Here is a 22,384-nt window from a genome sequence, read left to right on the forward strand (position 1 = left end):
TATCAAACAACAGCTGCGATAATTAAGAATTACGAATTGTTTTGTTTAAGTTGCGGCATGTTGCAAAACGTTTATGTACACACGTGTATTACGTAAAACTTTATGATAAAAAAGTTTACGGAAAGTTCGATAAACTTTGACAATTCTTAAATCGTATTCTTAAAATAGAAGTTTGTAATAATACGTATCGTATTGCGAGTGTTAATTAGGAAGCGGATTAGTTCAGGTGTCACAGACTAATTCACACGCAGACTCACCTGCAATTCCATCTCGCAAAAAAATATTTTATTGAGAAAGTCACATAAATTAATTAATATTAAGTGGCGATTGGTTTTGGTGTTATCACATGTTATAGACAGCCTGTTGAGTTCCTTGACGAGTAATACAAAACGGTAAAATGATACGTATTTATATATTACACATACGGATACCACTTGGACACACGGACGAAATTCTACACACAGGATACGAGCAATTCTACGTACGGGATTCAAACTAGAAATGGAATAGAATATGAGAATTCAAACTAGAATATGAGATTCGCCATCCTCTTTCTATGTACAAATTATTTAATATAAATAAATGAGTCGATTTGTAATGTACAAAAATAATAATCGATCGGGAGCGATTTTCTTAAACGGAGGTATACGAAGACGCCGCCCGACGAGGGTTCTGTCATGAAAATGCTGTGTACATATCTACATATAGCCGCACGATGATATCTCGCGCGCGACGTTCTGCAAATAAATAGCCGCTTAAAAGCGCACCGATTGATCCACCTGCGTGCGCGATGGCAATTACGTCACGCAGGGGGAAGGAAACGTAGACGCAGCGCGTAAATAAGCGTAAAGACTAAAGCCTCTCCTTCCAGGTTCGGCGAACTCTAATACTTTCCGAGCTGGCTAACACCCGACGACGTAGCGCGATGATAATGCTCTTAATACTAATACGGGCACTCGGTCGGAGGGGGGGAGTGTTTTGCGCACGGTTCGCCGAAGCGCAGCAAAGCAAGCCGGTTTATTTTGATTGCGGTGTAAGGTGGCACCGATACGTATTATTCAGTCACTTTACGGTGACATCTCGTTGAGTTAGTAAACTCGCATCGCTTTCAAAACAAGCGGTTGCAATGCCGACGGCCGAGTCGCGACGCACTTTTATCCCGCCAAATCGGACTTACGATGTAAATAAAAAAAAGTGCATCGTCGGAAGAAACGATCGACGTGACAATTCAAGTCATTTCGAAAATTTAGGAAACAAATATTCACGTCACTTGTCCCGTTCATGTCGCGACGTTAGAAAATAAGGAGCGATGCATCTATCGAACGCCCAAACACAACGACGAGCTACGAAAGTATGTGCCGACTTGCAAATTCGTATCAAAATACACACAAACTGCAAACTGTCCTCCCGCGTCATTTATCTCTCCTTATTGTCTCGATCGCTCGAAGGCGCAGTCCATCGACAAACTCATGCCACATGCATAAACGCAGAAACAGCTTACGCTGCTTCTCACACCGGCCGCGTTCTATCGCTCGCATAATTATATCGATCTTCCAAGGAACTAGTCCCCTCGCGATGCCGACGCGGGATAATATTCCGCGCGATCTCGCGAGACTCGTCGCGATTCAACACTCTTCGGTGGACGTGCTGGAGATCTGCGTGCTGGCGCCGCTGGAGAAGCTACTGCGACAGGTCTCTACCGCGAGCGCGGTGTCCGGTACCTGAACGAATTGGACCTTCTCTTTCGGCCACTTGCTCCTGCCGTAGACGCAGTTGAAGATATTGTACCGATGGTCCATTTCCAGCTGGCTTGGCGTACTGCTGTGCCGGCGCTTCAGCACCTTCTTCGCCATCAAGCTGCGGTTGTTCTTGTACGAGAGCTCGCGGTGAAAGCAGAAGAACTTGCGCAGCTCCCGCTTCACCCGCTTGGAGCGGTAGCCGAAGAGCAACGGACTCGCGTAAGCGGTCAGGATCAGAAAGCTGAGCGCCAGCACGTCGTACTGGTGCGGAAACTCGTAGTCCGAGTACTGCGGCAGGTTCTTCATCACAGTTAGCAGCACGTACGGCGACCAGCAGATCAGACCCATGACGATCACGAGCGCGCTGATTCTGGCCGCTCGTGTCTCCTCACGGTACTTGAACAGAGAGCCGTTGCTGATCCTGTGCTTGAGTGAATTGATATAGCTGCTGGTGCTGCGAATGCTCGCCACCCGGTGCAGAGCCGAACCCGGCTTGCCGGGCGCCGGCGTGATCGTCACGATCGGCGTCAACAGGCAAGACGAAGATTCCAGATTGCTATTGTGGTTTCCGGCGTTTTCCGAGTGTCTTCCGAGCGCATGCTGCTCTCCGTCCAAAATGCTGGATCTCGACAAACGGCGACTGGGTCGTCTCGATTTTTTATTCTCCAGATTGCCGCTGGAATTCGAGATGTCACTCTGAATTTGTTCCTGTGTTGTCGTCTTAATAGAGTTTTTCTCCTCGTCATTGGGACAAATCATTTCTTTGGAAGAATCTTCTCTGGAAGCTTCCACGTCATCGCGCGGCTCTTGCGTCGTATCGCACTCGTCGGCGACTGGCAGGAAATAGTCGGAGGATCTTCGGTTTGTAATCTTGCGATTAGTTTTAGGAACTTCCAAGGAGTCGAAGTAACCGTAGCGTCGCTCGTCCTCGGATTCGGTATCGCTGGAGTCTCCGGCGGATATCCATCCGCAGGACGTCCCGGCCTCGATTGTTAGATCATGCGAGGATTTCCGTCTACAGTTCATTCCGGACTCGTGAAACTCACTCCTGACAAAATCTTCATAGGACGAAACGTCGCGATCGTTTTCGAGGTAGTTCGCCGTCGGGCCTACTGGCTCTGTCGGATTATTTTCGTTGTTCTCCTCGCGCACGGATGAGACTTCTACCGGCTGCAGGCCCACCGTGAAGACGACTCCTGACGATGTCTTCTCCTCGCTCGGTCCTGATTGCACGGCGTCCGAGGTTGACGAGAAGGATCTTCGGCGCGACGTTTGATTCGCCGAGTGTGCGGTCTCGCTCGTCTCGTCGATGGACGAGAGACTCGAGATCTTGGGTATTCGACGAAACTCCTCGGGGAACGTGTCGGTGTACTGGTGCTGCGGTCTCGTGTAACCAAATGTCTCCTCGCAGAAGCTGGGCGACGAGAGGATCGGCCGCGAACCGGTCCTGCGAGTTCTCTCGGAGTTGCGATGCGCGGCCGAGTAGATACTGATGTAAATCCAGCAGATCCCGGCGAATGGCAGCAGGTATGCGAGAACGCTGTGCACGATCGTGTAAACGAGCCCGTAGGTGATGAAGTCGTCGGTTATCGTACGGGACATCACGGTGGAGTTTTCGAAGAAGTCGACGTCGCTATCGATTGAGTCTATCCTCTCGAACCACGACCTCGCCGCCGCGTCGTCGATCTCTTCTTGCACGGTTGTTTCGTTGTCGAGGAACGCGAACGCGGAACTGTTCGACGCCCTCATTGTCGAGGATACATTCGGCGCGGCGTGTTCACGGAAGGACGAATTATACGACAACGTCGTGCAGGACAGCCATAAACTGCGCGGACTCGGATTCAAGGCGGCGATCAGGCTGAATGCCGCCGAGACCAGCCAAACAGAAACGATCAGCACGGCAGATTTGAGTTTGTCTACCCGAGCGCGGTAACGTAACGGATCCACCACGGCGTAGTACTGATCGATCGCGATCAACAGGACCGACAATACCGATGACGTGGTGACGAGCGCGGTAGCGCCTTCTGATATCGCGCAGACATTGCTGGCGGTTGTGCTGACCGACGACGCGGCGTTGTTTGCCCTCATCGTAGTCTCTGCTGGGCTGTCCATCATCAGCAGCGGATTCAGCACAACGCACGTCAGTAGATTCGAGATGGTCAGGTTCATCACGAATCTGGAATTGATACAAGGCGGGCCGTCTTCAATCGACAATGTCGAAAGTATTCGAAGCCTGTGCGATTATCTTACAGTGCAAATAATGCGAATGATCGATGAGTGATCGATAAAATCTTCTAGAATAAGCTGAGTGAGTAATAATAGTTTACTATGATCTCTTCTGAACATCACATACAAAATTATAAAATGAGATAGTCACAACAAAAAAGATGAAAGAGAAGGAAGAGAAATATTTTATAATGTTATTAACTTATTTTTACATTCGTCCATTTTTTTTAGATTAGTGCGACGTGCTATTACATAAAAACGAGCTAGTGCATAGTTCGTTGGCAAAAGATGACGCAAGCAAGAAAAGAAATATAAAGCTAGTGCATGCAAGGAATTAAAAAGAAAAAAAAGAGTACAGGAATTTTTTTTGTATAAATTACTTGTTATAATGCATCTTTTTTTATGCTTATCATTTATATACTTCACTATATGCTTATTATGTAAAATAATTATTTCTAATAATTACAAAAAATGCGAGCATTATTGCATAAATCGTATCGAACTTTCTGATGTTTTCTTCGCAAATGAATTATGTTCGCGATTTTTGCCGGTGTAATAAATTTCCTCAAGATCGATGACATTTAAAGAACCCATAGTGTTTTGTTTCATCTGTTTGCGCTGTCAACAATTTGACGGACGGATTCGCTCAACCATTTCGTCAACTAAACAAGAAAGATCGTCTGGACTGCGCCTTTGATCTAAGTATAGGCCCGAAACAACGTTCGTGTTATTTTGTAAAACGTCGGACGCGCGATAATAAATGAATTTTCCTCTTTTCGCAGCGGCAATAAACCGTTACAATTTCAAATGCACTGTGTAACAGCAACTGTATGTACTCTCGAAATACGAAGGTTTATTATTACACTTCGTTGTAGCAGTTGCCAAAGTTCAGTATTCGACGCGTATGTAACTGATTTCCTGGCTCGTAGGTGAAAATACACGTAACAACAATGATAGATCCAATCTTCATAACCAATTTTCACGATTCTATTAATACATCTTACTAATATTAACTGCAAATGTTTAATTTCGCGGAAGTTAGGTAATTGAGTGTCGGCTCGATTAAATTTCAATCAACGGAATTGCATAAACACTGATTGCAAGTCCACGACAAGTGGTCATCTTGGCACAAGAATATTATGTATAATTGTACAATGTTCAAAAAATATGACATAATATATAATTTATAGAAATGTAACTGTGGTTTAATATATAATATGTATAAATATGTCGAATCCAATATCTGCGAAATTTTATGCATACCAAAGTATGTCGTTTTTGTATTTTTTTTTCTCGTATATAGTTATTTATATATTATCTACAAATAAACTTTGAGTCACTTCAGCATGACGACTCAACGCGAAACGACGAAAACTGCGCGAAAATGCACTTATCTCTGCCTTCCGCATTGCACCGCATCGTATACGCACAACGACAAAATCATAAACTGGAATATTTAAACTGGCAGTGTCCCACGAGGAACACGAATCTATAGAAACGAGACTTCAAACACGATTTTATTTACGAGCATGATGGAAAATACGCCTCGTACACCCCGCAGAAGGACACGTAGAAAGCGGGCGTGAACAAAAATAATTTTGCTACTGCCAAAATAAGTATTTCGTTTCAAACGGAATCGTACATCAATGCGCTGCAAAATTCTGAATGATAAATAAAGGACGATACGCGATATTTTCCGTAATTAAATTTTAATTATAGCCGATAAAAATAATTCATAATTTTTATTAGGAAGCGTTCTCTCTTAAATTTAACATATCAGTTGAGTTGACGATTGAAACGCAAATCGCGGAAACCTTGATCAAGTGACGAAGTTGTATTTTAAGTTGTTACAACATTATGTTATCGCTATTTCGTTTTATTTATCGCAAAGGCTCAAAGCTTACTCGACTACCGACCCGGCAACCAGAAAAAAATGCAAACGTTGTCACTATCAATGGGGTTATTAACCTTGGCACAAACGCAACACGTGTGAAATAAACGACATGCACGGTGTTATTATTTATTGCTACGGCGTTATTATTTATTACCAGAACGTTTCAATATAAATGTTACGCGAGTATGACGACGCCTAAATATATTATTATTTCCACCAGTCATGTCGCGCGTGCGTTTTATTTCCGGTTTGGCGCGACGCTGGCGAATTTGAGACTCGCTCATGTCTCGCTCGTGTCTCGTGGTTACCGTCTGCAAAAAGATTGCACTCATCGCCGTGTGCGTCAACGAGTCGCGTTAACGAGTTTCGAAAACCCGTGCATATAAAATTTTACGTCGCACGCATAATTGGGCAAGAAAACGCTTATCTCAGTGATAACGCAATGGTAATTTCGCAACTATATACGTCGACGAGTATTAGTTGTCTATCATATATCCTTTTTTTTGTCAAGCAATGCATAAAGAATGACTTATTGTTAGGGTTACCGCTCATCTTTCTCCAATATCACGCAAATAAAACAATAGGAAAAATATATAACAAAATAACATGAAAATGTTCAGGCATTAGTGTGATGATAATATTTTTCACAATCAAGAAAATGATTATTTCAACACACACAGTCCCACCACCTCGATACGAAATAGGTCACTAACCTGTTGGAAATGGTGCGCAGTCCAGGCCGTACAAGAAACGCGAGCAAAAGAATCGCGTTGAGGAGGAAGCAGCCGAAGAGCACGAAGGGCCAGACCGCGATCCCCGGATTGTTCCACCATCTTTCCAGACCTCCCAGATCCGTAACCGGTCCTCCTCCAACAATCCCCGTCGCAGCTCCATCCATTCATAAATAATAAGTGTATTACGGGCCTGCAACACGTTTTCGTAATGCGTTTTCATCAGAATCATACTTCTTTTCAGCTGACCGACTTCGCATATTAAAAGATCAAATCAATTAACTCTAAAATTAAAATCAACTTTTCTATGTTTTTTGACATAATTTAAGATTAATTTTAGTTTAACGTAGTAGACAGAAATTAAATTGGAATTAATTTGCTCGACATTTGTTGTCAAGTTTTCAGAAAATTATGTTAGACTATGAACTCAATTAGCTCGAATTATTTCCTAGACAACGCTAGAAGATTACATGCAGAATTCCGGCTTCGAAATGGGTCAATTTATACATCGCGGTAAAATGGCACGACCTCAATGTACGACGCTAAGGAGTTCCCGTCGACATATATTTTTAGACGGATTTCTCCGTACGCATGTGCTATAAAAATATCTATATGGTGCGCAAACACACAGGCGTATCGCCCAATTATTCACGCACGGGTGTATATTTACGAAATTAACCGAAATTACACTCTGATTTGAATTTAAAAGAGAATGAAAAACGTACGCGTGCCTTAAGCATTTTACGCGAAGAAATATAGTCCGCGAACCGCACACACATTATTATTATTCGTATATAAATAACTCTTTAAACAACTATGTTCAATTTAAATAATAAAGGAGAGGCGATTCACAGATAAGGATTAAAATTACTGTAATGAAAACATCTAAATATAAAGTGGCATATGTTTCTTACAATTCGTTATCTCTTTCTCTCTTTCTCTTCCTCCCTCCCTTCCTCTTTCTCTTTCTCTCTCTTTCTCATACTTGCATTTGTTTTCTTTTTAAATAAAACATAAAAGTAAGACGCAATATCATGTAAATATAACTTCCAGCAGTGAGACCGCGCTTTTGTCCGCCGTCGTGACACCGGAGGTGCTCGAAGCAAAGAGTGTAAAGATATGTAGCATGTTTCGAAAATAAAGAACCACGTCAATTGACGTCAACTAATGTTTTTCGATTGATGTTATCGCAGCCCACTCCTTTTTTCGTGCTTTCATGCCGCTGTTACTTCGATGATCTACCGCGATTAAGTCAATAATCGTTATCACGTGCATCTTTCCACTTATCTCAATCCGTGCAAAGTGTTTGGCACTTTTGAAGAGCGCCTATTTAATCGACATGATTTTTGTTGAACGTAATATCATCAAGAATATACTTTTAAAATTGACTTCTATGAAATTTGCATGTTAATTTCAATTTTGTATTCATTGTTCTTTTATCGCGGTGAAGAATAATGAGAAGATAAAAATCTGTATAATAGCTTGTATAAAATTTAACACACTTTAACTCCGCGTACAATTTTTTATTTCACGACAAAGAACAGCAAAAAGACAAGAGAAAAGCCGGCAAAAACGATCCATCACTCCGGCATGCAGCAATCGACCTTACGCTCGATCGCAACGGGATCTGGCAGCGGTTCAAGATTCGGTCGGTGAGAGAACATCTCGAAACATCAATTTGCACGATATGTATGCATGGACAGACGTTTATTTCCGTTTAGTGAAACTCTCGGTGGAAAGTGTCACTTAAGAGCCAATCGCGCGGCGCAAAACGAGCCGAAAACCGAAGGATTCATTATCGGCAGGTCATACCAAATATCGTGTTATCACCCGTGTCATGATCTTGTGGCAACGCGAATATGCCAACAATAATAACAAATAAACAACGTCACAATTTTATAGACGGAGAGCGATAACAACAGCTGAGCCGAAGAAAACATTTCGTATGTGACGCTCGTTGTCATTGCGCAATAAATGCATAATCCGATCTTTAAACTCGGTTTTATTCCATGATATCTTTCAGGTTTGATTCCTCGAGGAGGACGCTTCGTCTCGACTTTTTATAACCGGTATCAAATATCACGAGGGAAATCGTTGCCATGTGTCTCGCAATAAAAATTTTAGATCTCATAAATGTAAGATATTATGAGGAAACTGGAAAGTAATGCTATACTTTCATCGCTTCACATTTTCATGATACGAAATATCCAGTTATATCCAGTAAAGCAAATATATTATCCCTTGATTTTTAAAACTTTCAAATTGCTAATGTTTCTAATGAATAAATTCACTACTAACTGTTTGAATTAAAAAAAATTTTTTTCATATCTTACAGAAATTATATTTCATAAATATGTAACGCAATATTTTCTCTCTCTCTTCATTTCCATAATCTTCTTAATTTAAATTTTACATTATTCTAACTTGACACAATTTTTAAGTCATATTTGATTTATTTATATTTAATTTGACAGTTATATATAACAGGACTAAATTCTTCTGCAACAAACAGAATATTTCAACCGGAAGGCAAGTTATGGTCGTCGATGTGCGGCACGACCCATTCGGCATGAGAATAAAGGTGTTACTATAAAAGGCTGACACACGCGGTTATGCGAATTCGCTGCGTAACGCGGCACATTTCATAACGGGCGTTATTTTCGCCGCGCATGACTCGATAAAGCACGAAATCCTTTTTTCATGCCAACGACAATGTGTACCATTGTATATCTCGCTAAGAATAACCCCTGTATATCTAAACACAGTATGAGCCGCTCATTATTCGCGATTATATACGCGTGATAACAGGACCGTCGGCAGTGCGAATCCGAAGCAGATGTCATTGTCATTCCGTGGAGCATGTCACTAACGTGAACCGCGATATGTCGGCCGTGCGATGTGCCACGTGTGATGCGGGTGCACGGAAATATATATCGGGAAATTCGCGACATTCGCGACGTTCGCGATACCGGTGTACGCCTCCATCGGCTCTGATAAAATTCAATTCCGCATTTTCGACGCGCGTCAACAGTACTCTCCCACTCTTATCGCAACGGAACAATAATGATTGATAGATAGACTTCAAAATTTGCTCTCTTTATCAAATAAATTTCAAATAAAATATTGCAGAATTAAAAACTTTCGCATTTTCGTTAATAATAAAAACACGGCATCGAACATGTTAAAAGCGTTTCGTATTCTTATGTCACGATTGCGTCAAGAAGTCTGGGATAAAAAATGCACGACTATAATTCAGGGAACGATTTATCAGACGCGAAAGAAAATATCCCGAAAATTTGTACATGTAAAGATTATTCAAAAGTGAGTTAACAAGAGAAGTGAATAAAAGTAAAATGAGAATAATAACTCACCAGATGCGCGAAAATCAACCGACGATGATTTCAACAGTACAAGACCAATGCATGACGCCGATTACTAGTATTTCCCTCGCATCAGTTCTCCGTATTCTTCAAAACTCTGAAAATAAAAGACACCGGAAGCATTATTCTTTCTGTTTTCGCATAAAAAGTACAATACTTCTCAAGTACCACACTTATCTTGACTACGCAACGCCGGATACCACCAAACTTAAAAGAAATTTTGTATAAAGATCTTTTATATTTCATTGTTACCACAAAATGCCAGTATTTAGATTTAAATAACAATAAAATCTAAATTAACTATCGCTGTCAGAAATTAAATCTTAAGAAATAAAAAAGGTAGAAAAGTCATAAAATATAAATTTGGATTGAATAAGAATATTTTATATTTTGAAATCTGTTTAAGAAATATTTTAAGAATAATTTATATTTTGCTATCTGTTTCGCAATTTATTTCGCATATCTGTCGTGTTTAGAAATCATCACACGTCCTCTTTAAGAATATATATCAGCTCTATTTTTTCAACGGTAATATGTTTGCAGAGACATATTCGCGAATCGAAAAAGCATTGCTCTTTCTAAAAGTGCAGCTACAGTGATAAATGACACTTTATCGAGAGACATATATTTCATCGGAACTCTTCTCGGAACTCTCCAAATGCCGTCTCGTCTTGTGACTCTGCTGCGCGATCGATTCGTAAGGATTGATTAATTCTGGCGTCTCATTATCGTGAATTGACTCCATCAATAAAATTTATGCGTGGCGTATCGTTCAAGGTAAAGTAGTGTAAAAATAGAAAACTCAATAACGTGAAAAAACATTCGGAAAAATCGCATGTGGCACTGGGGAAATTCAGTGTGAAAAATTGTACGAAATTCTGCATCAGAATTACAGTTTCGAGTAGAAATAAAAATAACGTTTGTTTTAATAAAACTTGTAGGACATCAGGAAACAGTATATTGCGAAAGTTACAAGTGCGGCGATCTCCCTCGTTCGATTCGCATGAGAATTTTTACACATACTAAAAAGAGTACGCGACCAAAGTGAGTTAGCTGCTTGTCTATATGCATGCCCCGCTCTACACCGGAAGATGAAATTTATTTGAGAAAATAAACTTCTTATAAAAGAAGGGCGATTTCACGTAAACGAATGGCTCCTGCCGATCCGCGCCGCTTTTATTGCGCAAAGAGTTGCCTGAGATACTTTTTACTCACTCCGTGAATCAAAATTCATTCGTAAACAAAATTCCTTTAAAAGAACGTTTGTTTTTACGCTTGAAATTTACAAAAGACTCTCTGGTAATCGCACCACATTCTATAGCAACCGATCTAAACATGATCCACTGATCTAAGTACGAAAACCACGAATAAACTTTTCGCGAACGCAAAAGTTGCATTGGTCGATAATAAAAAATTAATATCACTTACGTAGATAATTGACGCCTCAAGTTATCAAACACGAGAGAAAGGCGGTTAAAGGTGACAAGTGTTTTGAATGGTTCACACAAAGCTGACTGACCTCATGCACAAACAATGTAGGACTGAGAGACCTCACCATTGACGAAATGTTTAAAATCACTTAGAAGAAACCGGAGAGGGGGAGCACTTATATTTAGCGGTAATATAGTACAAGCGAATATCGTACAATCATCCGAGCCAATATTATATCTTATCGACCTCGGATAAAGCATTGACGATCTAATTGCAATACAATCTCGCGAGATTATACGTGACCCGATTATCTAGTCAAGAAATTCGTAAGAAAAAAAAGAGAAAAAAAGAAAAATAAAGAAAGAAGAAAAAGAAGATGAAAAAAAGAGAAAGAGGAAATAAAATAGAATCAGAAAAATATTTATAGAAAGTACACGTGGCGTGAGAAGCAGACGCAGTGTCAAGATTTGCAATGTAAAAGTGACCTTAATCCTTGCCACAGACGCGAGAAGGATCATAAAATATCATCGATCATATACGCAGATGCATCTTTGCATTGCATGGCTTTTTTTGTATCAATCTCATCGACAAAACATCGATCGGACTTCTGCATACGACAAGTTTACGCATCTTTTGTGTCGCTTCTCATCGCGCTTCTTCACGTATCTACGCGACGTTCTCGTAATTAAAATTAATTAATTCACCGTCTACTGTCGCGAAAACAATCGTCTTTTTTTCCACGAACCCCTTATTTATTTTTATTACGTCGTATTGCCGTCGCGTTCTCATTGCTTCCGCGTATTACGTCGGGGGAGCAAAAAAATTTACGATACGGATCTTTTCCGGGATCCCCGGGATGTGTGTTTACTGCCTTCAAATTCATGTCGTCGGTGACAAAAAGAAGAATGCCGTCTCTTCCATCACGAATGCCAAAACGAGCTTTATATATGCACGAATAAACCGGTTGGAAATTTATAAGGCCTCTCGAGAAATTGGAGTGTCGCCCCGATATGCATCGAATAATCTTATTTCCTCATTCGGTCGAATGCAAAATATCCCATTTCATCAGCATTTACCGTTTTTTTCGGAATTATGAACAATATTAAACATCGCTGTAAAATATTGAAAGTATTACTTTTAAAAGAATGAAAATTTTCTTATTAAGCATATAAATAATTTTAACATAAATAATACCGTTGCTATCAACCGCTGCTATCAACAAGCATTTTCGACGGTCGCGAAGATAAATTATTGTCAGCCAAACATTCGCAGCTGATGTTGCTATTGCTAGTGATAACCAATGTATTAACACATGACACTGCTTGGTACTAAATTTGCTTTCATCTCTTTGTCTCAATATCATTATTAACATCGATATGGTATGACAGCGACGCAATAATCGCATGTGATAGTGAGCTGTTTTCGAAAAAAAACCATTTCACAATGTTACAAGGCTATCAGACGATTATTCCATTATGATAATTATACACGACTAATTGAAGCATCCATTTCCGATCCGCCTGTAAGGCCGATGTGTCATTCAAATGATATATTTTACAAAGCTTAAATGCACGTGTGTTAGAGCGACCTATTCATTCTGATCAAACATCATTGCATATCAAAGCAATTGCAGCAAGAGTATTAGAACTATTTAAAATTATCTTTTAGCATTATTGTTATTATTACAGTTTCTGTGTCATCTTTAATAAAGCTGAAGCTAATCTTTCCTTTGCGATAACCTTTGCAAATTTCTGCTTTGAAAATCTTGATCATTTAAGTTTCAGACTCTTTCTTCCTTTTTTATGAATTTGACGGTATAATATCGAGAAAATTCTGTAATTCTGAGGCAAACTCTCTGCTTAGCGAGTCTAGCAAACAAAGAAAGCTGTATAGAAACAAGTAGAATGTATTTTAAATATCCACTTTAAATATTTTAATGATTAAAGTAGGGATTTCACGTATTTTCTTTGGAAGTTAACCGATATTAGCAAGAAAGCATACGTAGTAGTTCTAGAATTTCCGTATAGCTCGAACAAAGGAAACTATGTGCACACAGCGAGTTGTTTCTATGCGGGTTTCCGACATCCGTGTACTTCTGATATCACTAAACGGCTTCTCTCTCGCACAATGTTTGCTTCCGAAACAACGCATGCAGAAACCACACGGTATCCGTCGAATATCGCTAGCTGTTTCACGAAGTAACAAAGTTCTCACCACGTTAAGTAGACAAGATATCCTTCGTGGAAAGCTGGCTTGAGTTAAGACTCTATTAAACTACTATGTGGTGCCCGACTTTGTTTTCATCGACAAATCAGAATTACATAAATTATTTTTACTTTATCGATACAATAAATTAACACAATTACGTGTTGAAAAACTTGTTCTGAGCATAAAGAGTGATGTAAGAAATGTTTTGTATTTATTAAATATTGCACCATGTCGTCAAAATTTCAAACAGGTGTTGAGTGAAACCTGTTTGAAACAAAAAAATCGGTTTGACAAATAGTATTTATCGTACGAAGGAAATCATGACTGCCAGAACGCGTGTACGTTGCAGTTATAAATTGCGATTTGCTCCGAGCAAACGTACATACTCCGTTTTTCTCACGAGACCCTTCGCGTTTCCTGGAGGAAAAAAAACGCCTCCCGTGCACCACCGCAATCATCTACTGTTATAAAAGGAACGGAAATGCATACGCGATTTTCCCGCGACGTACATTAATAACATTGCCGTTATGCAAATGACTTGTTCCTTCGAGCTTCCACGGGCGCGCGTGTTTCGTAACACTCCAGCTTACGCACCTTAAACTTTTCAATTAGCAAATTCCACGAGCGGGTATCGATGGACGAGAGCGTCGTTTCATAGGCTTGTTAGCACCTTGAGCACTGCTGGCTCGCGGCCACTCGCGCGCGTGTTGCAACTCGTTGCTGATATGTCCGTCATCAAATAACATCGAAGATTGGGTTGCGCGACATAATGAACGAGGAATTTTAAGTAAGTACAATTTTAAGACGGAATAAATTGGAATAATTGGCGGGTAAATGTGCCGAAAAAAATCATTAAAAAATTGTTTACGAGTGGGAGTTAATCCGATACCGCAAATCAGTACGACAAAATAAATGCGTTTCGACCTTGCACGCCGCAATTCTTCAACAGTTTCCTTCGTTTTCAACTTTATATCCTCTTTATAATTTATTTTTATAATCCATTGTCAGTTTCCCTGCTTATCCTTAGCTGCGCGCTATGTCGGTGCCGACGCCCAAGGTCGATGCTTTTTAGTTTAGTACGTCCGTCAGCGGATCGCTGATCTTGAAATATCGTCTTGACACACCGCCTACGCCGGATTTAACGCCTTAAGATTCGTGGTGGCGAAATGCACGGACCGTTATTAATAAGCGAGCTCCGGTGGAAAAAGTGCGCCGAAGAAACGCGCACGCGAGCGGAATAATTATGCGTCGGATTGCGCGAAAACGCATCGATTCGCTTCGGCGAAGATTGATACAGCGAACAAAGGTATTTACTTGTAGTAAATGAGTAAAAAACGGTGACAGTGGTGCGCATGAAATCGATCCAACGTAGCTCGAGCCTTCGCTAATTACTTCGCGATCGCTATCTGTGTATATTAACTCTTTAAGTGAGGGAGAGGAAGTGTAAATCGCGCCACGTTAAATCGCATTGACACGTATACTGATCGTGTCATATCGCGCGAAAAGATCTTACAAATCAAGGTCGAAATGTTGTAGATCGGCTTCAATAACGACCGATACTTGTCACTTACTCGTGGCACTTGAGTATATCGGTGAAGATAAGAATTTGATGAAAATATTTAGCAATCTTAAAATAACGCTGATAATTTTTGAAAGTATGTGAATAATAATTTTGAAGTGGCACTCGAAACGAGAATTTATATTGATTGAGATCGTACATCCGCGTTAAGAAGTTGTTACGGATCACTTTCGATGATGACTCGATACATTCTCATCTATTCTGTGAAATGTTATCGATAAAAATATAAGTCTGGGGAAATACCGAGAGCTCTTGAGACATTGCTGACGGTCTTTCAAATCCCACGAATAATAATTCCTAAGTGATCTCAGAACGATTATTACGTCAGTATGTTTGCAGAATATTGGACGCTCGTATGAGCATAAAGAATCACTTATCGCGTTACGTATTGTGTAGTACGGCTATTATAAAGAACGGATTCGAATGCTAATTCCAGCGATCCGCTATGGAATGTTCCTTTAATAACGTTCTAGCGCGCGACATTCCCACACCAGCCGTGTTTCGAATGATTTACCGTCGCCAACGCGACGACTCGCATTAATTACAAGGCTGCAATTAGCTCGGCAAGGCTTAATAAATGGATTAACATCGCACAGCCGATTGATGAACTCTCTCCGACAGTTTCTTCATCCGAATTGCCTGCGTAACGCGCACTCGAATTACATCCTTTCGTTGCCATAACAATATTATGATGTATCATGACATAACGACATAAATGCGTTATCCAGATTTTTCCCTCGCCGCAACCGTCGATCGTTAAATACGAAAGAAAATAAATAGTTCAGCGCATTGCTAGGGGAAACTTATCTTTAAGCATATCTTTCACGAGTAACTACCTGGGTGTTGCTGAATTTACAGATATGCGTCATCGTTTACACTTCGTACTATTCCGCGTCTTGGGATCGCTTTCCCCTCACGTAACACGCGATACTATATCCTACGGCAAAGCTTCAGCATCGACAATGTTGGAAAATAGAACCGAGAACGCGCGTGCAATAACTTGATAAATTCGGCGCGTCACAAAGGAGAACCGGAAAATACCTGCGAAATACCGGAAGGAAATCGCGTCAGCGGCCTACTTTATTGAATTTGTTTGAATTCCAAGCGAATTCGTAATTCTTGAACTTTGTCACGTCGTTGATTCGGCCGTTGTACATACCTCATCTCGAACCGGCGATTACATTATCGGGATCGTGCCTCGTGCTCGTCTCTCGCGTAACCCAAAGGAAAGTTTCTTAATTCAATTGGAATCGTGCAACGGCTATATATTACGGCTCATCATGGAAAAATTACGCAGCTTATCGTATCGACATGTGCTGCAACACCCGACGCACGTTGCAACGCGGCTCTCGATTCTTCGGCTCTGGATTCTTCTCGCCTGTTTGACACGGCCTTTCGACCTCGCATTACTAGAACTCTACTATTTTTTTTTTTTTTCTCTAATTCATTATTCAAATTCAAGATTAAAGTTGAAACGCGGACATAATGTCATTGTTAAAATATGACTCCCCTCTCTCTTTTGTGTGTGTGTGTGTGTGTGAATAAATTTAAAAATGATTCAGATAAACCGCATATACTGTATAGAGAGTCACGCGATATTTTTAAGGCGTTAAGATATATTATCCGCGGGTTAGTGTTAATGACTGCCTGAATGGAATGCTGTAAAATATACTTATATAATGTAAAACAAATTTACGACCGGACAAGCGAACTCATTCGAATCGCGATTAAATCGGTGTACGCTCTACAAATCACTGAAATGCCTGTCGACTTCCGCGATTTATCGTGTCATCAATAAAACGATACGAGAAACGCTCGTAATTCCATTCAATGTTGCAGCAATGTGACACGCTGGCACTGGCATTGCGCCGGTTATCGTTACCGGCACGATTTGCGCCTGTAATCATGGCACAGATCGGTCCGCCACCCATCGAGCCTGTGCGAACTGGGTTAAGGCGAATGAGAATCACTGCTGACCGGGTCAGATTTTTATCAGACATTAATACTAACTACACTAACTAACCGTCGTGGAATCGCGCGAGCTTTTCTGCGAGATAATCGCGCGCGAGGAAATGTCGTAACGGTACTTTTCCAGGCTGTTTCCATTCATTTCCCTCTATGGAGAAACGAAGATAAATCGTATTTACAATCGACGCCGCTGAGCCGCGTTTGTCAAACATCGAAATGATAATTAATGCTCTCAGCTTGATAACGGACAATTCATTTGCGAATCTTATAGATTAGGGTCCAAATAAAGATCCACTGTAAAGAAATTCCGCACTGAGACTCATTTATATGCGTCGTCTAGAACGCAATATCGCAAATAAACGCAGAGTAAAATGCGTCGCAATTCGCATGCAGCTACATTACAGAGTCATTTATTAGAATTGCATGTCACTTTCACTGTGGGAGCTCTCAACTTTCTTATTTATTAATCATGATTATACAATGTAACAGTGAATTATTAGATTCCTGTTATTCTAATTAGGCTAAAAAGCAGATTTATGTGTTTATATTACAGATGGACTCCAGAAGTCCTTGGTTATTAATTCTTTATAAGGATTTTTTTAAAATTATAAATCTCCGGAGATAATTGTCTTGATATTTACTTTGCTAATCGTGAAATCATTCTTTTTAAAATATTTTTTCTTTTCTAATTAATGTATTCGATTTGAATATACGGTGAAGTGAAATTACAAAGTGGTTTTCACGGATTGTATTGACGGTGTATTCTATTAAAAGACTGTCTGTAATAACAGAGCATCTACTATGCTCCATCGTGATTCGCAGCCGTCTAATTTCGCTTACTATCGGGTAGTATTATACCTGCCAGTCACTTTCGGTCATGCTCGGTACATTGGAAATTTTTTGAGACTCCCTGACGTCAATCGGCTAAAGGCGGAGGAATTTAAAATGAGACCCGTGCTTTCTTACGGCTATAATTATCGGCCGATCTCTGCTTACTGTTGTCAATAAGCAGATTCGCGAGATATTTGCTTTTACTCCATTTTGCATGTCTTGCACGAGGCAAAATAAAACAAGAAAAGAAAGAAAGTCGTGTTCTCTAAATCGACGACTACGAAAACCGACAAGTTTATTGTTATTATTAACGGATGCACGAAAAGATTACAGTGCCGATGATGACATCAACTAGTTACAAACGAGCACCATGTAAAGCACTGTGAATCATCCTGCACCGTAAATACAACTCTGATGCGCGTTGTAAAGTCATTAAACCTCATTTGACTTGTAGAAAATGCTGTACTCCGCGTATTCGCATGCGGATCGATATCTAAAAGTCGATATACATATTCTATGCAAGTATATGCAAGAAAGCCCGGGAGCAAATTAATCATTTTCAGTAGAAATTATAATAAATACAATAACAAGGAAATTGACAGTCATAAATTCACGGCCGCGATAATATCGTTGGAAGTAATAAATTTATAACAAAGTAACTTGATTAGCATTTTTTTTTAAATCATGACAATATCGAAGAAGTGTAACGCTCGATTGTTGCACAATTCTTTAAATGTCAATATTAACATTCTAAACATACAAATTTTAAGTAAAAAAATAACGAGTTTTTAAACGACAAAATATCTCCCACGAGCTTTTAAGATTTCTCAATGATTTATGCGTATAAAAACATTTTTAAAAAACTCATTCGATCCTGCCGTAAATTTTCGATCGCGCTACATAGTCGAAGCATAGTGTAGACTCGTGCGGCTATAACTCCGTACCAAAATAAACCGCGAAAATTCCGCGGAGCAGAACCTGACTTCGAAAGCGGTGAGTGCGGCCACTACGAGGCAAAGGTCGCCGCGCGACTACGATCTCACGAATGAAATATATTACGTAAGTTAGCATAAATTCAAGCTTTCTAAACGCGCGCCAACGCGCTGCGTCGTCTCCAGGATAAGATCTTGATCCCATTCACAACGATCTCTAAGTCGTAACGGTGCTGAATAATTTTAACGTTCAAAATATCAGTGCATAGAAAAAAAGTTCACGTTTTTAGATCGTTTCTTTACGTAAAATTTGATCATAACCGATGATTTTCGATTTTGAACGCACGTGTCGAATGTATGTTATTTCGAAATAGGTTTGTTTAATGTAGATTGTCCAAAATGATGTTAAAACGATATGGTTCGATGCAACGGTACCTGGTCAACTAACAAAACCTTTTATTTTCACGTCGAAAAAAAAAGTGACTATGGAGAAACGTCGATCGGTTGCGCTTGTTTAAATGTTAAATTCTTAACAGGTTATATAAAAAAAAAGTATATGTAGAAATGAAGCGTAGATAAAAATTATAAATTATAACGCGACCTAATATCAACTAAATATATATCAACGAAATTATTATGCGCTATCTGCCATAAATATTAATTACAAGTTATATAATGTGCGAGAAATAAATAAATCGTAATAAATGATGATGCATATTTTAATCCTTTGCATCTAAAGACATTTTGTTAACATTTTATCATCAATAGTATACTTCGTTAAATCATTAATTATCGTATGCATTAAGTAGCTAAATTTTACAAAGTAGATTAAAATATAAAAACATGATTATATATGTAAAAATTATCTATTTTATGTTAATATATTCCGATATCTTCTATCTTCATAAAATTAAAATTTCAAAAAGCACTTGTTTAAAATGGCCGATGTGTGTGTGTGGCCTATATATTAAAAATATTTTTTTTAATGTAAAATAATTCAGTATTACAATGAAACTTCTTTCTATCGGTGACTTTTATGGAACACAGTATTGCTCGCTAGGAAGTTTTGCTAGCGAGATATAACATAAGACACAATGACATTGCGGTTTGCATTTACATAGCGTGGATGAGAAAATAACCTTTTGGATAACGAGAAAGTAATGGTATGATATGCAACGTCTAACCGTATTCCCGAAATTTTTTTGCAGTAAATATACATATATTTCCATCACTATAAAAAAATATTACCAGAAATATTAAATTACTACTAATCTACGATAAAATTCACGATAGCAACCCATGCAACACATAACAATGAGTACTGATTCATGCAAATTATCCTACCTTGGAAAAGCCGGCGGGTCATTTTACCGAGTGCAAAGGATTAAAAATGAATCACCAGTGGCATACAATAAATACTCACCGTAAAAATATCTCTGGTTCGGCGGGACGCACAGCCTCCTGCTTTGATCTTCGACTCCTCTTAGCGATCAGCAGGTAAGTTCAAGCCGGATTCGTGGCACGCTCGCTCGCTCGGCGTGGCTGCGGGGAGTCACCACGGCTGGCCGTTGCCCCGAATGTCAAACGGCGTGAACAATGGCTCGTGACTGCAGGCCGCATGTTCAGGTACGCGTGTGCTTCAGAGACGTGAGAGCCGTTTCTCGAGAATGCGTGTAAAAGTGTAAAGTTGCTTACGTATCGCCTGTGTCTCTCCACACTGCAACGACGCTGCAACAAACGCGTTTTTCCTTTACAGAAACGTATATCCCTTCGTTCGTATCACGCGACGCACCGTAGCGGACTGAAGTGAATGCTTCATCCGCCGTGCCGCCTAACCAAACCGCGGCTGCGGCCGAACGCGCCCGATCGCTGCACGACCGGCCGACGAGACTGGCCGAAACATGACGCGGGAGATCGTCTCTCTCCCTTTCTTTCTTTGTCACGAGTTTCTTGCTCTTTTTCTTTATATCTCTTTCTCTGTCTTTCCCTCGTATGGGATGCCTGTCACACCTAGCAACGGAATCAGTGGAAATCTTCCAATGGGCAGGAGTTTCAATGATAGCTCTTTTGCCCTTTAAAAAGCGTATCGGATAGGCGTAAAAGGTCACATACATCATACAAAAAAAAACACATAAATTACGTGTCACTGTCTGTCCCAAAAATCTCAAAAATCCCAAAAATTTTTTTTGTGATAAGATAATGTAGTTTAAAGGAGGTAAAAAGGACGCGTTTCGACGACTGCTTTGTTAGCGAATGGTTTCCGCCAGAATTAAGTGTTCTAATTGTATTTTCTCACGCGTAAAAAATGTCCCGTTTTACGTGCGAATGGCGCGTGATTGCGGTTTATTTACTCTTCGGTATGTACAATAATCACATCTATTTACCTTTGTGGAATCTCGCGATGACGTATCCTGCCGTCTGTGCAAATCGCAATTTGTACGACGATACAAATTGCTGGTCACATGAGCCAACTATAGCGCGGTATGTTAGCCGCAAAAGTTTAATGAGCACCGCAAACATGTCGCGCGTAGGCAATTTACGCGCGTGCAAAAAGCGATTTATAGATGAGCATGTGATGTCAAATGAATTCATAAAATGACAATTTATACGCTCCATTATACCTGAACGTTTGCTAATTTAGGAATCGACCAGCTTAAACTGGTTAAAAACATATTCGACCATCAGATGTGCAACCGCAAATTTCAACCTCTGACCGTGACATGTCGTAAAAATTCGCATAAATAATAAAATTCAGCGAAGAACTTCTATTGTGTTGTAGAGCATACACGTTTATTCATTGTATTCATGAACTTTGCACCTATTGAACTATGGTAAAAAAAAATAGGTTAATACTTTGCGTAACATTTACGAAGCGTTTCGTCAACTTCTGTTTCTTCACTCTCGGTTTTTCATTCTATTCAATTCCTGCCTACATTTAGCTTGTGACAGAGCAAGCATCTACGTCAATAAATACGCTCCGTGGGGTGTCGGACAACCGCCGTCGATTGCAGAACGAGCGATATTTGAAATATCAATCCGGCACGTGTACTGATTATTCAGACAATTTGTCTCGACTCCTTCTTTCCTGCACGTGCCACGTATATTCCGAGACAAGGTCCTTAGAATTACGCGCTGCATAATCATAGATCAATATTTGCATCCGCTCTTTTGCAAGCACAAGGTTGACGAAGGGTGGCGAGATAGATAAGCGTTCACATTAAAGCAGCGAGCGCGAGAAAACGATGGACATGTTTTATAAAAATATAGGCAAATATAATCATCATTAGAAAGAATATATAATTTTCGTGATACGAAACAATTTCTTTGAAAAGTTATACTGTAAAAAGTAATTTGGCACTAACTTGCACAGTTTCGCTTATAGTAATCTCTTTAAAATTAAAAAATTTTTTATTTTCGTAAGAACATTGTCACTGACGACAGTGTATCATTTCTCTCGAAATCGTT

The 22,384-nt window shown here is 40.0% G+C and overlaps 1 protein-coding gene across 5 annotated transcripts in view; it reads right to left on the reverse strand.

Moving 5' to 3' along the window:
- Positions 1–263: 263 nt before the first annotated feature.
- The window catches only part of LOC105678262 (uncharacterized), a 29,680-nt gene continuing 7,559 nt past the window's right edge, over positions 264–22,384 (reverse strand). The window contains exons 2-5 of one of the 5 annotated variants that reach the window (XM_012377449.2): positions 20,343–20,647; positions 9,962–10,067; positions 6,573–6,783; positions 264–3,915 (exon numbers count right to left, since the gene is read on the reverse strand). In XM_012377449.2, the coding sequence (XP_012232872.1) occupies positions 1,626–3,915; positions 6,573–6,757 (2,475 nt within the window). In that variant the 5' untranslated portion in view covers positions 6,758–6,783; positions 9,962–10,067; positions 20,343–20,647 and the 3' untranslated portion in view covers positions 264–1,625. Of the gene's footprint in view, positions 3,916–6,572; positions 6,784–9,961; positions 10,068–11,398; positions 12,164–16,347; positions 17,659–20,342; positions 20,791–22,384 lie in introns of those variants that run through there. The other 4 variants (XM_012377448.2, XM_012377451.2, XM_012377450.2 and 1 more) reach the window with 4 other exon arrangements.

The sequence above is a fragment of the Linepithema humile genome, chromosome 6 (genome assembly GCF_040581485.1).
Source record: "Linepithema humile isolate Giens D197 chromosome 6, Lhum_UNIL_v1.0, whole genome shotgun sequence".
Lineage (NCBI taxonomy): Eukaryota > Metazoa > Arthropoda > Insecta > Hymenoptera > Formicidae > Linepithema > Linepithema humile.